The sequence below is a fragment of the Poecilia formosa genome, unplaced genomic scaffold, assembly GCF_000485575.1.
Source record: "Poecilia formosa unplaced genomic scaffold, Poecilia_formosa-5.1.2 Scaffold393, whole genome shotgun sequence".
Taxonomy (NCBI): domain Eukaryota; kingdom Metazoa; phylum Chordata; class Actinopteri; order Cyprinodontiformes; family Poeciliidae; genus Poecilia; species Poecilia formosa.
This window is the reverse complement of record NW_006800332.1, coordinates 168,696-184,736: the sequence shown is the minus strand read 5'-3', so window position 1 is coordinate 184,736 and position 16,041 is coordinate 168,696. Positions and strand designations below refer to the sequence as shown.

At 39.8% G+C, this 16,041-nt stretch overlaps 2 protein-coding genes and 1 long non-coding RNA gene across 3 annotated transcripts; 1 reads left to right on the top strand and 2 right to left on the bottom strand.

Moving 5' to 3' along the window:
• Positions 1–27: 27 nt before the first annotated feature.
• On the bottom strand, positions 28–11,016 carry bace1 (beta-secretase 1). The gene is made up of 9 exons (XM_007575966.2): positions 10,105–11,016; positions 6,688–6,776; positions 6,072–6,288; positions 4,021–4,158; positions 3,809–3,943; positions 3,618–3,719; positions 3,304–3,453; positions 1,957–2,128; positions 28–1,452 (listed from the first exon to the last, which is right to left on the bottom strand). The coding sequence occupies exons 1-9, from the start codon at positions 10,441–10,443 to the stop codon at positions 1,214–1,216; spliced, it is 1,581 nt and encodes a 526-aa protein (XP_007576028.1). The 5' UTR covers positions 10,444–11,016; the 3' UTR covers positions 28–1,213.
• On the top strand, positions 8,126–15,419 carry LOC107833468 (uncharacterized). The gene is made up of 4 exons (XR_001659214.1): positions 8,126–9,061; positions 13,168–13,293; positions 14,768–14,835; positions 15,321–15,419. It is a non-coding gene; the product is annotated as an uncharacterized LOC107833468 (long non-coding RNA).
• On the bottom strand, positions 14,241–15,870 carry LOC103154643 (T-box transcription factor 10). The gene is made up of 4 exons (XM_016662863.1): positions 15,299–15,870; positions 14,750–14,921; positions 14,488–14,643; positions 14,241–14,367 (listed from the first exon to the last, which is right to left on the bottom strand). The coding sequence occupies exons 1-4, from the start codon at positions 15,394–15,396 to the stop codon at positions 14,296–14,298; spliced, it is 498 nt and encodes a 165-aa protein (XP_016518349.1). The 5' UTR covers positions 15,397–15,870; the 3' UTR covers positions 14,241–14,295.
• Positions 15,871–16,041: the final 171 nt, after the last annotated feature.

Sequence of the window (16,041 nt, the reverse complement as noted above, 5' to 3'; positions counted from 1 at the left end):
TGCAATTAAAAAAAAAAAAAGGAGACATTTTACAGTTACAGTAAGTATTTTATTGGTTCAACAAAGCTGCCAGCACCTGACAGATAAATATCCAGATCTGAGTTAATCTATGTACAGCTTTTATGGTGACAACACAAACTGTCCCTTATAGACATATGTCATGTTTCCCAGTAAATAACTTACTTAGGGCTGATTTCCCTTTCAAAGCAGATATGGTCCCAGTTAAAAACGTATTATTAGGCTGTATGTGTATCTGTGATAGAAGCCCTCTTCATTCGTTGTTAGCATGTAGTGTGTTTACATGTGCAAATCATCAAATAGGTGCAGCAGTAGTTTTGCGAGGATAAGCACTCTGTGATCTGTGTCTGTGCAAATAGACGATCTGGAATGCACAAATGTTATGTACAGTAGATACGTTTAGGCTTTAATCAGTAGTAGAAGAAAAGAAATGACATCTGAAATTTAGTGCGATCTGTCTCCGATCATATTCTGCAAAAACAGATTACACACAATAAATGCTTGACATTATATTTCGTTAAATAGCCTCTTTATGTGTACGTCATTAGCTTTTTCCAGAACTCTTCACTGGCATTTGCATTATTCTGCAGAATTTTTATGACTTCTTTATTTCTTTAAACCTTTCCATAAACACTTTGTATGCAGGACAGCTGAGCAAACGAATACGCAGGCTCCAACAATTAATGCCATCCACTCAAAAGCCACAAATAAAAGAGCTACAGAAGCACACACGTGACCAATTGTTCATATATTCAAATCACGGCAACGCGAAGCCGGCTGCAACCAGGATTCCCCATCTTTAATACACATCCAGGTTTTGTTTTTAAAGGGTCAGTTTGTTCTTTAATGAAATAACCCAATCAAAGCTCGGCAGAGGTAAGAAACCTATCTTTACCAGCTGATCCATCAATGTTTTTTTTTCTTTTTACATGTTTGTTTTGCATTTTCCCACCAGTTCCTTAGATCATGCCGATCTGCATAGATACAGAAGCCTAAACAGACAAAGTGGACACTGACAGCAGCACCTTCTCTTGTCCGACTCAAGCTCAAGATGGCTCTTGTTATTCTCACAAACAACCCGATGGCAGCAAGGTTCTCTCTCTGTTGTGTCTCCGCGATTCCTGAAGAATCTTTTCAAAGCTTTCTGTGAACAGCACCGTCAGTTTGAAAGGAGCCACCTCAGCCCCGCGCCCCTTCATTTTAGGAGCGATATGTCGTCTGCGAAGTCCCCGTGTGGGTGGAGGCAGCGGGCGAAGCGCCACTGGCACACCATGAGACACAGAGGCAGCATGAAGAGGGCGCAGATTCCCGCCATGATGTAGGCGATGGTCATCAGGGTGGACTCGTCCGTCTGCGGGATGTTGTAGCCGCAGTCTTCCAGGTCGACGCCGTGGAACGGGCCCTCCACTGATGCCGTGCGGAACTCGTCGTGCACTGAGAACGGACGAACATGAACATATGGAGTTCAAGTCGTTCAACTCAATTTTGTTAGTTTCGTGCTTTATAAGCCTAACTGCAAAGCTTTTTCAAAAGCATGTGTAGCAGTTGAACATTTTCATGTTTTTTTTTTTCACTTTTCAACTGTAATCTTCAATGTGTTTCAATGAGATATCATGTGACAAACCAACTCAATCTAAAAAAACAAGCATTCTAAAAAAAATAATGCATGTTTTTTTTTTGTAAATGAATATCTAAAAATATCACACATTTTAGTTTAGATATGAAAAGCTGGAAGAAACATACTCAAAAACAAAAGTTTGCCTCATTATTATGCACTACTTTGTGCTAGCATCTCATAGCATCCCAGTGAAAACACACTGAGACCTATTGTAGAGTAACAAAATAATATTCATAAATAAAATTCAAGAATCAGAATGAGGGACATGAACACTTTCTAAGAGCCTTTCCTTCATCCTGTCTCTGTCCTCTCCTCCTCACCATGGCAGGTGCTCACGGCGAATCCGATGCGTTTCTTCTCTCGGTCAAAAACGACATAGAAGCCCTCCATGATGACGGCTCCCATCACTGTCCCGGTGCTGGACTGAGACACGGCGAACTTATAGCAGTCCTCCTGAGCAGAGGCAACATCCTCCACCGGCCTCAGGTATTGCTGCACAGACAGAAACAATAGGCAAATAAAAAGAGGAAAACATTCAAAAGTGGCTTCAGATGAAGATATATGTGGTGAGTTTCCAAAAAGAAAACCTGTAGTTTCTGTAGACATTATCAGTTGCATCAAAGCCATATGTGGATTTAGGTATGCTGTTTTTAACAACAGTTGTTAAAAACTTAGTGCCCCATTCTTCTATTTTTGCTTTTCAGACCCACTTTTTTGTTTATTATCACACAAACTGTAGCATCAGATAACTATAACCTGAGTTAATAAAAATATCTGTTTTTACACTATGATTTCATTTATTAAGAGGAAAAAATACTTCCTGAAGCAACTTAACCTGATGTGAAACAGCAGCTGCTCTCCTGTTAAATCATGACGTAACTAAAATTAACCAGGATTTAATTTTAGATTAAAGGACTTAGTCATTTCTAAGTAATGACTAAATTCTTAGAAATTAGTTTCTAAGAATTTAGAAATCCTTAGAATTCTAAATCCTAGAAATCAATTTTTCTCAATTTTTTAAGGATGATTAGTCATTCTTAAAAAAAAAACTGCTTCCTATTTTCTATTTGCCCTTCAATTTCAGACACAATTTTCAGATTTAAAACTATGATGAACAAGCAGCAGAGGAGGAAAAACAAAAAGATGTAATAGCATAACTGTCCACTAGAGGGAAATGACTTCTGCACATTACTGTGATCCTGTTCTTTAAACTCCCACACAATCAGTTGATGTGTTTATTTGTATATTTGTTCTCAGTGTGGATTTTACCTGAAGCAGAAGTTGCAATAGAAACGTGACGACGCGTCACGCTGTAACACGAAGGTCACAAACCACCCACAGGTTTGACAACTGAGGCCACAGAGCCACTTTGAAACGTTTTAATGACTTTCAACTGCTTCTGATAGCACAAACAGCGCTTTTCGAAAAGCTTTCATTTAAAAGGATTACATAAATGAAAACCTTCAAGTGTTCAGAGTCTTAATGTGAATAAAGTTTCTGCTTTAAACGTTTTCAGTGAATCTTAAATCCAGGAGCCAAACTTGGGTAGTTTGAAATCATTTACTCAGGGCTGATCTTCATGTAAGATTGATAGCAACACACGGTCGGTCCGTTTCTGTTCTGCGTGAATAAATAAATTCACATCCAGAACCCGAGAGCGCTGTTACCTGGGGCAGGATGGAGATCCTGAAGGACTGGTTGCGGTTTTCACTCATCAGGTAGAGGGAGATCACTGGGAAGATGTGCCAGGGTGTAGTTCCAGCCTGCCAGCAAACCAGCTGCTCCCCGAGCCAGAACCCAGAGGGAAACTGCTCCGTCTGCACAAAGACATTTATTTGTTGTCCAGTTTAAAAAAAATAAATAAAAAAAGGAATTTGAGCTATTTTGGTTCATTTTAATTTTTTTTATAAAGAGATTTCAGTCAAACTATAATAAAAGGAAAATCAAGTGCAACCATATGAGTCACATGCAAAGGACTCACAGAAGAGGCGGCTTCAATAGCCTTCACTGCAGCCTGGAAGACTTTCCTCGGAAGTCGAAGGTTGGTGGTTCCACTGTCCACGATGCTCTTGTCATAATTGTACTGCAGAGCACACATGTTGCATGTTTGTTACCTAACTTTTAAGAAGAAAAATGATCTTTTAAAATGATTTATCCCTGATAAAACTGTACCTCTTTACAGTCCATGTTAAGATCCTGTCCGTTCACCTCAATCCGAACAATAATGACCTCGTAGTACCACTCCCTGCGGATGGGAGTGTACCAAAGCTCTCCAACGTACAGCGACGAGTCCACTCCACCGATGATCTAAAGAAAACGCAGGAAAAACTAAATGAACCCAGCGCTTAACAAAAACAAAACATCATGGTTTGTGTGTGGGTCACCATGCTGCCGCCAACAGTGGAGCTGCCCAGCGACTGGTTCTGGGTGAAGCCTGCGCCGCACAGCTGGAGGGAGAAGAAGTTGGGGACAGAGGTCTGACGAACCAAAGAGTCGAAGAAAGGCTCCAGCGTCTCGTCCGGCTGGAAGACAGAGAGAGAAGTGCTGCTGTTGGAAAAGCTGACTGATGGACAAAAACATTTAGCTCTTCGTTTTGCTCCTCTTGACTCCCCAGCTGAAAAGTTATCAGAGGAAGTTATCTTCCCAGTTTATGACATCATTAAATTTTTTCAGTTTTCATGAATAAAACGGAAAAAGGCTTTTTTTTTCATTCTTTTTTTTTAATGGACTTGTTTAATCTTTCATTTACTGATTCATCGACAATAGTGTGTAATCCTTGATCAAATACAAGGATTACATACTATGATACTTCCACCACCATGTTTCACACTTGTATTTTTACCGTTGAAATGCATAGATTTCTCCAGTATGAAAACCTCAGATTATAATCCCAAAATGCAGAAATGTATCTGTGCACAAAACAGATTTGTTGGCTTCAGGACCTGATTAGTAATTTGCAGTTGGATTGAATCAATCTAGTGAGAGTACAATTTCTTCCTCTGAGCATGCCTACTCGTCACACCGTGGTTGCTGTTATTAAAGTCAGATTTATCAATGCTAGTTAATGACACCATATTTGAACTTGGGAATATAAACACCTTGGTAGCACGTTAACAGAACTGGGAGAGTGCTGGGATTAAACTAAATCAATTAAATTAAGATTCAAAACTACTTTTCTCCAAAGAGTTGGTGTAGGGGCTGATGGCAGGAGGAACCTCCTGTAGCAGTCTGTATTACAGTGGGGCAGAAGAGGCCTCTGATTGAAGATACAAATCTTTGCATCCTCTGTTTTGCTGTAAAACAGAGGATGCTATAGTTATAGTTTCCAGCCTGAACTTAATGAACCAAGTTCAGAGCTCTAACATAAATTAAAATTTGTCCATTCATTTTTTTTCCACAAGTTTAAAAATATTTAAGTTGTGAGAATATTCATCAATTAGTACACAGCTAATATCATCATACAGGATTTACAGCATGAGCTTTTTTTTTTTTTAAGTTGCAGACTGCTTAATTAATCTCTCTCTGTCTTTGCTCACAAGAACTGTAGTTCATTATGGACCAATTCCCAAAGAAGCTTCTTTCATTTACATATTTTCCTGCTTCAGTCATCAGGAAGCTAAATGGGTCTGAACGTCCAATTTAATAGTGACTCATTAGGACAACATTTGTAGCTGTGGCCAAATTTGAAGAATTGCAAGGCTGGCGTTCCTCTTTAATGAAGTCTTTAAGTATATTAGCTGACAAAAAAAAGAGTAAATTAAAAACAACATCTGTGCTGTGATTTCTGCTACACTTACATATACTTGCAAAAAGGATGCATTAAACAATAGGTTCACTCCTCTGCAAACCCTGCAAACTCTTATTAGATTAGTATTGATGTTGTGCTTTTACTTTCTAGTGTTATATTTAAAGCAAAGAAGAGGCCACTGAAGGCAAATTAAAAGTGAGAAGAGGCCAACATTCTCCATTATCAGGTCTGCATGTGATTGAGACATGCTTGAGCTGGGTCCATGCTGACATGCACTCATACAGCAGTCACCACACTCTTACCTTTGAGGGAAAGTAATTCATCTTTTTGATATAAAACAGCCATTTATGTTGCTAGTTCGACTCAAAATAAACAGGGTTGAACGATGTAATTTACTATTCAAGTTGCTGCTGCCTAGAAGCCAATTTTGGCCTAACAGTTCAGCTAAAAACAGAAAATTTTAAATTTGCATGTCTTCTTCTATTCCTCAGATTAAATGCCAATACAAATCTTTGCTAAGTAATCTCTAAGGGCCAGTTTTATTTTATTACCCACAATAGCGCAGCTGCCGAGAAATTAACTTCAGGTTTGTTTCATTTAATATAACTGTGAGCAGCAGAGTTTCTCCCTCATAGCTTGAAGCTGAATTGTTCCCAGGCATTAATAAAATAAGTCGTAAAAACTCACTCGAGCTATATCAGCGTAGGCCAGCCCCAGGATTCCTTCCCAGTTTGAACCGTTGATGAAGAAGCGGTCTGACTGGGTTATTGCAGCGACGTTGGCGCGCAGCGTGGCATTGGGGCCGTGTGGCACAGAGACCAGGTCGGTGCCCAGCTCCCCCTCCCAGCGGCCCTGAGTGTAGGGAACGTACACACTCCTGCCCAGGTCTCGGTATGAACTAGAGCTGAACACCAGTGCAAGAGAATACAGTCAATTAATTCTGTGAGCAAGTGTTTACTCGTTTACAAAAATATTCAAACCTCTTTAAGTTTTCCACATTATAACAAGCATTTCATTGAGACCTTAAGTGGAAAAAAAGGAACGCAAAGTGGCACATAACTGTGAAGTGGAAGGGGAAAGGATTTCAAAATGTATGAATTTTATTTATGGCTGTCAGAGTAAAAGGGGTGAATACAAATGCAAGCCAAATATTACAATAGGCCTTCGCAGCGCTTAGCTGCTCGGGCCTAATAAACAATTGGGTAGTTTTTTTTTTGTTTGTTTTGTTTTGTTTTTTTTTTAAATAGAGATGTGAATACTTTCTGCAAGGTCCTGTGTGTGTAGCGACTGAGTGACAACTCACAGTGAACGGTGGTAGTATCGGCGGAGGAAGGGATGTGCAGCTGCCCCAACAGCAAAGTTGCTGCTTCCCGTGTCCACCAGGATATTCAACTAAAGAAAACAGACAAATTGCATTACTGGGCAATGGGCAGGGACTCTTTATAAGAGGCAGTACTTTCCCTCTGACCCAGATGTCCTTGTCTGTCCCATCTCCGTCTCCCCCTCAAACCCTCCCTGTCTCTCAAGTTGCGTATTCTACTCCCCCCTCCTCCCTCTCTGCCATTTCCTCCTCTTCTGCATCTCTATGAGAGTATCATATTTTGCGCCGTCAGTCAAAACAGTCAGCGAACGCGTGAATGGAGCGAACAGACAGACGCTCGGCAAAGCAGAAAATATACAACTCGGCGCTGCTTTATTCATGCCTGGATGTTTCACAGGTCGCCGGTGACAGATTGAAAGAAAAGAGCAGGATGCTGGGAGTGAGGAGAGGCACGGTAGCACAGAAACACCCAGAGAGCCAGCCGCAGAGCTAAAGCAAGCTGCTCAATAATGGATTGGCTCTTAAAATACCCAGAGAAGTGCTATTGTCTCAAGGGCCAGCCCTGACAGCCTAGAATAAATCCTGACGCTGTCTACCTTCTTCTCTTTCTCACACACTCACGCACTCAATCTCACACACACGCTGTGCCATCCACAAGCATAATCCGCATAGAACTGTCTACTCAAACGTTACCAGAGTTTGTCCTAATTCTGAACCTTGTGTCTTTAATCCCTTGCACAGAAATCTGCTGAGTGTCCAGGGTAGAGCTGTCTCTTTCACCACAACATTCAGAGCTCAGCAGGACACCAACACTGAAGGCTGCATCCTGACACGCTGAGACCTTTCCCTGCAATCTCCGCCCCCAATGCCTGTCTTCATGATCCTTTTTGTTCCAGCCATTATATTTGCCACCAGTTTTGCTGGAAGGATTCAGAACTTTTTAGTTATTGAATTGTTTTTCAGAAAACATAATTTGGTCTATAAAACACAACAGCATTTTTCCTAGATGACATGGTCCTAAAATTAACTTTACCAGAAAATATTTGGGGTTTAAGAGAAGCTTTAGTAAGTCTGTCTGTGGAGGTGCACAAAGAAATCAGCTGCTGACGCAAATCTAGATTGATTGGCCGGTGTGAAGCTCGGAAATCTGACCTTTGTGCAGTCAGTGAACAAAATATGAGAGCAGTCATGAGTGCTAACAACACTCGTTGGTGTGGAAGGTGGTGCTGGGGGGAATAATACTCAAAGTTGGCTATTTTCAATCGTGTTAATAAAAGAAGCCAAAGGCAGTACAGCGTTGTAAAGACTGTCTAAGAGGAAACTACATTTTCTTGGATATTTCAAAGCAATTCTACAGCTCAAACTAAGAGAGAGCAAGATTTTTAGCAGATAATAAAAAGGAGGAATATTTTACAGCCGAAGTGCTCACTTCTATCCTTTTCAGCTTTTAAAGTCTGTCTCCTAATGTTGATCCTGGAGTTGAAAATGCTAGTATTCTTTCAAGATAAGGTAACGGTCTATCCTCTCATGGGAACACAGTTTAATCAGAAAAATTGCTAATACGGCATGAGACGGTTTATAGATAGGTTTCAATTTCAGTCCTAGTGTTATTATGTTGTCTTTGTTTTCAAGTACAGTAGCAAAACCTCGCTTTCTTTACTCACACATACACAGTGCAACGTCCTCTTGACTTCTAAAGTGAAAAATCGATGGAAAGTTAAAAGTTTATAAAGATTTGGATGGGGAAAAAAATGTCCTGAAAATTGGGATTTCTACCCCACAAATCTGTCTTCTACCTTTTCTGAAAGCTTTGGTGTCTCTCAGAGCGAGTGTCACCTACACTGAGGACTTTAAAGCCTTCTGTCTCGTTCATCCTCTCTCGCTACAGTTAGCTTCTTTCTCTCCAGGGACTTCCCAGTCTGACTCCCCACATCAATCGTCTATCACATTTTTTTCTTCCTACACCCGTCATCCACTTCCTTTTCCCTTCCTTCACCTCTATACCGCTCTTCGCCTTGATCTTCTCGCTCATTTTCTTTTCTCCCTTCCTCAGCTTTCATTCATTCGTTTTATCCTCCCTAAGGCGACTCATCTCTGTCTGATTCTCCTTTCCTTTGCCGTCACCCTCTGTGTGCCAGCCTGTGCACTGCAGCTGCGCCCAGCTGGCAGTCCTTGCTCTGCAGAATTAATGGTCCCATTATCTGTCTGTCTCTTTTCAGATACTTTCACACACAGGCCACCTGCCATGGCAGCGCCAACCCGCAGTCGTGGACAATCAGAAGGTACATTTGAAGGACTTTTAAAGTGCTGCGATGAAAGTAGAATAATCAACTTTAAAGCCTGTTGCGGGAGTGATGTAAGTTTTTAGTAATTCCCCTTTATGATCTCAAATTGCAACAAGCTATTAGGGAGAGTTTAGTTTCTCCATTTATTTAAGGGCTGAAGCGATTAGTTGGATTAATGTTGATGAATCGATTGTTGAAATAATTGTTGAAATAATTGTTAATTGTCATTAACTAGAGTGTACGGACACAAAAAGGTCATTTGCTGAAAGAATAATTTACTCAGAGCAGTAGTTAAGCCAAAACTGTACAAAAATATTTATACATTTTGCATTTTAAAAATGTCCAACCCAGAACTCCTGACAGGACCTGGATTCTTTAAGAAAATATCCTGTTAAGCACCTTTTTCGATTAATCAGTTAATCAAAAAAGATAATCAACAGATTGGCCCTGTTGATGTTACATCAAACAGAAAGGGCTGAGCTTTTCACATGTTGATGCTATAATATTTTTTAGATGCAGATTCTTTGCACTTTAGTCAGGTAATTGTTTTCCACGTACTTGAAAAGAAATTGAATTGTTTTGTTTTCTTTCTTTTTTGCATTTTTAATATGTTTCTAATATTGTATAAAATAAGCTTAAGTGGTTAAATAAAACATATGTAGAATGTGCCATTTTTTATCGATTAATCATCAGAATAATCAAGAGAATAACTGATTCTTTCAATAATAGAATCATTAGCTGCAGCCCTAATTTATTTTAAAGCTTTGTGTGTAGCTAAAACATAATTAACATTAATACAACATCTTATGTTATTGCTATAACCATCACTATGACAAATTAAAAACAATTTTATTGAATATGATTAATTAAAGAGAAACATTCCTGGAATTATTTCATAATATAAAACTGACGTATTATATCATAATTTATATCAGTTTTGTATCTACACACTAAAAAGTCATAACGAATAAAGTAAATGGTTTTTTTGTTGTTGTTGTTGTTTGTTACAAACCATAGGTAAATGTATTTGTATTGTTGTGCACCTGTGTGACATTTAATGACATGTGTGATATGACAATAAGTGGTCATGTAGCAGACATTTTTTTTTTTTTACCTTCTGCGGAGGAGAGCCCACAGCCATCTCCACGTAGTATCCCTGACCGGATTTCCCACGCAGGTTGTCGATCATGTCCACAAAGCTGACACCGCCCTTTGCCGCTCCTCTCCGCCTGCGCGCAGGAGATTCGCTCGCGGTGCCGCGTCCCCGTTTCGACTCGGCGGCAGGTGGCAGCGGCGGTGATTGCTCGGCGCGAGCGCCTTGCCGCAGTGGCACGCGGATGGCTCGAGGCAGGCCCGAGGAGTCAGGTGCTGGTTGTCCGCTGCTGTGCAGACATAGAGTCGTCCATATGAATAGTGCCGTCAAGCAGCGCGGCTGCAGCCTTGACCCCGTCATGTTTAACCACGGCTCAGTTTTATTTCTGATGTTTGGCGCTGACTTTGCGGCGCGGCTTTCAGCTTGACATCCAGAGCGAAGCAGCACGAGAGAATGGGTCAAGAGGGGATGATGCTAAAACGACGGCTAAAACCATTATGGCAGTTGACCCACAACGCTAAAAGGCACGAGGTTCAATATGATTTGACTGATTTTAGCGTTAAATTAAATCAGTCATTCTAATAGACTACACACTAACCCTATGGTAGACATCAAATCGTCCTCTCAATTAACGCTCAGGCTTGCTCGGTGTCAATTTGAGGCGACGCATAAATCACCAGCACTTGCTCCGTGTGACGACAAGCCGCAGGCCTGGGTCTCTTTACCCGAACATCTTCGTACTAAACGACCGAAAACATCACCAGAAGGCAGACTGGCCGGTAGGCTACCGTAATCCGCATCCTCCCTATTTTCCGTCCAGTTCATGCTGTTCTCCGCCTTCCTGTCTTTCACCTCCTCTTCCTCCTCCTCCATCTACTCCGTCGCATCCTTCAGATCTGCGAAGGTGCAGGCATCAGTGATGCCAAGTTAAACTGCAAATCCAAACTGTTTCCTGGAGGACTTTTCAAAATATCCTCCTCGCTGTTCTCTCATAGAGTACCAGTAGTATATCAAAATTATTTAGTTGACAACTTTAATATTCTAGGCTTTTGCTCTGGATGGCCGGCTTCAAAGGATGCCATCATGCACAATCTATTTATTTATATGCCTAAGTGTTTTACCTGAGGTGGCATGCACAGAGAGCAACACTCTTTAAGAAAATATTGGCTAATGACATTGGTATGATACATTGGTATGTCAGTGTTTTTATAGACCCTTGCTTGCATTTGACCATCTCCAATTCCAAATTGTAGCTACTTAGACTGGTCATATATTTCAGCTATGTAATTCTAAACTAAACAGAAATTATTTCTGATAAAAAAAAATTAGGTTTATGAAACCGTTATCCTGTTCATAAAACTCAAACATTTCAGTCCTGCCTAGATAGTAGAACCATCTCGGCTGAGAAAAGTGCAGAGCTGGACAAACCTGGACTGAGATGTGTGATCAGGGATATCTTTATGTGAAACTAGATGAATTATCAAATAATTTCTTCTTTTTGGGGGGCTCTTTTCCAATAAGTTACATATTGGTTTGGTTGTGACAGGGAAGAACAGCTAAGAAACACAGATTAAGTGGTACAGGCAATAATTGTTTGCTAAATGTGTTTATTTTTCAGAGTTGTAAGATATAATACACACAACATTAGATATTTATTGCACAAATATGGATGACAGAGGATTATTAGCTGTATTGTGATGAGGGATGATAGTCAGATTGTCCCCATATTAAATTATGTCTATTGGCCCATTCGATCTTTAAAGCTCGTAGTCTTGTAGCACCCCAAACATATGGCAAACAGGAGGAAAAAAATATATTTAGTTATTGACTGCTGATCCAATTCCCAATAAAATATGTCAACAATAATGTCACTTTTCCATTAACAAATGAAACATCTAAAATGCTACACTGTAACATTGTAAAAAAAAAAGAATTGCTGAACATTTGTTGTATTTTATTTTGAAAGCAGAATCGTTTTTCAGTTCTCCCCTCCCTTCCAAGAGAAGAGTGGTATCATGGGTAATGGAGTTTTTAACCTGACTTCTTTGGCTTCAAAGGATTTCTCCATTCTCTTTCATCCTCTCTGTAGTTTTAGAGGGATACATATTTCATATTTAATATTTTTATCACATACTTGTAAGCAAAATCAAGATGGCCTACGTCATACGTATATGTTAATTGTTTTTATTGGTATTAAAATGCTGTATTACACACATATTAATTCTGGTGTCTGTCTCCTCTCACACTGACGATGAGCTTAATTTAAATGAACTTGGTGTGAGCCCATTACAGGTAAATTAAACCAAAACATAAATAACAATTTTAATACAGAAATCCAGAACATTTATATGTTGAAATTTTGCTTGTGTTTTCAGAGCCAGATGTTAATTTTCTTTTGACATTCTGTTCTTCAATTATGATATAAATCGCTGATATGAGCCAGTTAATTCATCTGGCTATCTGCCTGGGTAGAGCCTGCAAGTGGCTGCTTCCCTGACATGCTGCTTGTAGGTTTCCTTTTGTAGCTTTAACACAGTGCTACCTCAATAATGGACAAGAGATGACATAATGTGAAACTGAATCAAAAGATGCTTCAGCAACAATTCAGTTTCAGGGTGTACACACATTTACAACCATATGATTGTGCCTTTATTCATTTACTCATTTCTATATAGATTTGTTTCTTGTTTTGTTTTTTTCTCACTTAAGAAAAAATAAAAAAATTAGGTGTGGAAAGGCATTTGGAATCATTTATGGCAATCCCTGTTTTTAACAAAACAAAAAAGTTGTAATTTAAGAGGTGGGTGTATATACTTTTGGGAACCACCATATTAGCTGATTTTAATGTGTGTTATATAATCCTCTGTTATGTGGCCCCTGAGGTCTTTCAGTGGCATCATTAATAATGTCACCATTGACATCTTCTTTTGAAAGAATTTAATAAGTAATTTAAAGGGTCAGACATGGAGGCCACTAACTAGAACTACCATAAGTGTACTATATCCATAAATATAAGAAGGAAAGAAGCCAGACGTTAAGGGGCTAATTGGAACAATTGGTTTTTGTTTGCTTGCTTTGCAACAGGTTGACTTTCTAGTGAGATGATCCAGTGCAATCCCAGTACACGGGAATATGGAGGAAATGTGCAGATGTTGTTAAACTGTTCCCATCTTTGCTCTCCATGGTGACTTCCACAGAGTCCTCCTTTTGGTAAGGCAGCTCACACCCCTGCAGCAGCACAGAGGATGAACTTGTCTCTCCTGTAAATGAAGAGAAAAATGCTTAAATAGGTTAGTTTGGTTGTTCCATATTTTGTATGACGATTACAATTCTTGAGCAAACAGACATTTATTATCATGGCTTTATAACATTGCAATGTAGAATTGAAATATCCTTTATTGTCCTACAGCGGGGAAATTTCTGTGCAGCAGAAGCACAGACATTGCCACAGGCAATCAAAGCAAGTAGATTCACTCGAAGATAGAAATATGCAATATATGAAACCAATTAAGGAGAAAAAATACTGTAACTTGAGAAAATTTCAACTTGAATTCCGTGGAGTTATAGAAAAAATAAAATACTCTGGTCCAAAGGAATGTGCAACTGAGAAGGTAAATTTAACAATGTACAAAACGTACAAAATGTGCATGTTCATTTGAGAATCAAAAAGAGAGACTATAAACTGCAACAGCCAAGATGTTAGTCAAAATCAGTAAAGTTGTGCAAATACAATAGGACTAATACATTAGAACTAAGAGTCTTAGTACTGCTGGATGAATCATACAACTTTAAACAATTAAACTCTGCACTGAGCTGAAAAGTAATATGTTGTAAAATACTCACTGGCTGAAGGCTTTGAACCACTCTGATCTTTAGCTTTAGTGGTGAGGGGCTCTGTACCGCCATCTGGTGGACAGGATACTGCAAGGGAGCTTGCAGTACTTTCCCTGCACGCAAATGTAAGAACACAGCTGTTACATGCAATTACGCAGTCCTTTCTAGAAAGCTGTATACCTGCCTTTACACGCATTTGTGATCAATCTACTGTATCTGAAGCAACTGTACGAGTGAAAGACAGTACAAAGGTGAAAGATTAGCTGTGATCAGGCCCGCAGCCTTATCATTTAGCAGCTGATAACGGTGGAAAAAGACGATCATGTCAGGATTCTGCTGCTAGTCAAGGACAAAAGCTGAATTAGGGCAGATTGGCACTCACCATGCCTGTGGATCTGTGGTCCTGAAGCCTTTAGCAAATGGGTTGCTTGCAATTTTCAACTGAGTTATCTAAAAGAATTGAAAAATTCAAATATTCAACATTTTCTTTTCTCTTAAATCATTTACTTCATCTATATGGGAATGGTTGGCCCCATTCAGTATTTAGGCTACCGAAGGTCCAGTTCTTACCCTGTGGTTCTGATAGGCGGTGACAGCCATGAACCGTGTCTCAGAGAAGGAGAAAGAGCAAAAGTTCTTGTAGGCGTTTAAATGGCTGTTGGGTGCTGGGTCCACATACACTACATGGAAGCGTGGCTGGTAACGATGCATGGAGTTCAGAATCATCTTACAAACAGAAAGCAGGAGAAAACAAAGAGTCAGTTCAAATAAACATTTCAGGGGCTGTTTCGTTGATGCATGGAGTGAAAAGCAATAAGAACATCCAACTGACATGTCCATTGTCATCCAGCAGGTTGTTGGTGAGCTTGAGAGTGTCAAACGACACTGTCTGCTTCATCCACTGGGCTCCAGGGGCCGGTGAGTCTGGGTGGAAATGCATCCTGCTCGGGGCTGCAACATCCGCTCGCCCTGCTACCAACCATGAGGAGTTGTGGAATGCATATCTGAAACACACAGATTATTATTTCTTTTTTTCTTTTTTTTTTAATTGATGTGAATTTAAGGATGCAGATGATCAACATGTTAAGTCAGTTTTTCTGTAGTGAAATTTAGATAAAGTTAATTTATATGGCACCTTGCACAGATAGAGTTTAAACACTAAAACTTGATTAAATGAAAGCATAATTAAAAAGACAAAGAGTAAGTTAAACTATAGAACTTATTACAAACAAACAGAAATATTATAAACAGAGCATATTTGAATTAGAATGTCTTGAGCTACTTTTTTTAATTAATCAAAACTCTCAAGACAGTGTAAAAGTAAAGGAAGCTTAATCTGCATCGGTCTTCATATTTATGAATGAAATCAATATTGCTTAACCTGTATCTCTTGTCATCAACAGGGATGAAGTCCATGAGCAGAACATACTCGGCTGAAGGATCCATTCCAGAGATTCTCACCTGAAATGTTGGAAACATCCTCCTACCGTTTTATGAATATATATATATAAAAAACAGATAAAGAAACACATTAGAGAATGCAAAAAATCTACAGCAAAAAGAGCAAGTGGATGAACACGATGTAGCGTGTTCTGTAGTTAGACAGTTTCAGCTATTGGGACAGTCTAACTACAGAATACACCACAATACTTTGCATGACGCATTCGTCACCTTCCAGATTTTGTAACTATCATTTCTGTGCCCAGCTGGTCAAACTGCCGCCACAGTGCCTGCATCTCAAGTTGAACTCTGACCCCACAGACTTGGGGGGCCTTGCTTATGAATAGTGCCCCTCCATCTGTGCAGCCAGGCAATGAAAGTTCACAGCTCTGGGACAGTGCAAGACCTAAGAGGAAAAGAAGGCAAACATCCATGTACATTGTTACACTTTTCCAAATTCTCAAAGCAGCTCAGGGTCAGCTCGCCCCTTTACCAGTTTGTCCCTGGTGAAGGGGGGAGCTGAGTGTAAAATAGTGAGCACACATCGTCAATACAATACATAGAAAACACTCACCGTTCATCCTTTCGGTGTCTACAAGTGTCTGCTAATGTGTCTGTTCACTCCTATTAGTTTTTGCAAATCTGGCTGCTAGCTGCTGCCCAGCAGTGAGCTAAACCCACAAG

Excerpts from the sequence above, each read along its gene's own strand:
- bace1 (XM_007575966.2), bottom strand. The coding sequence starts at position 10,443 with ATGACGGGGTCAAGGCTGCAGCCGCGCTGCTTGACGGCACTATTCATA. Across the intron at positions 3,944-4,020 it reads CCACTGTTGGCGGCAGCATG|ATCATCGGTGGAGTGGACTC; the intron begins GTGACCCACACA and ends CGTTTTCTTTAG. Across the intron at positions 1,453-1,956 it reads CGCCGTGAGCACCTGCCATG|TGCACGACGAGTTCCGCACG; the intron begins GTGAGGAGGAGA and ends GTCCGTTCTCAG.
- LOC103154643 (XM_016662863.1), bottom strand. The coding sequence starts at position 15,396 with ATGTTTCCAACATTTCAGGTGAGAATCTCTGGAATGGATCCTTCAGCC. Across the intron at positions 14,922-15,298 it reads GTTGATGACAAGAGATACAG|ATATGCATTCCACAACTCCT; the intron begins GTTAAGCAATAT and ends TGTGTGTTTCAG. Across the intron at positions 14,644-14,749 it reads TGCTGGATGACAATGGACAT|ATGATTCTGAACTCCATGCA; the intron begins GTCAGTTGGATG and ends TCTGTTTGTAAG.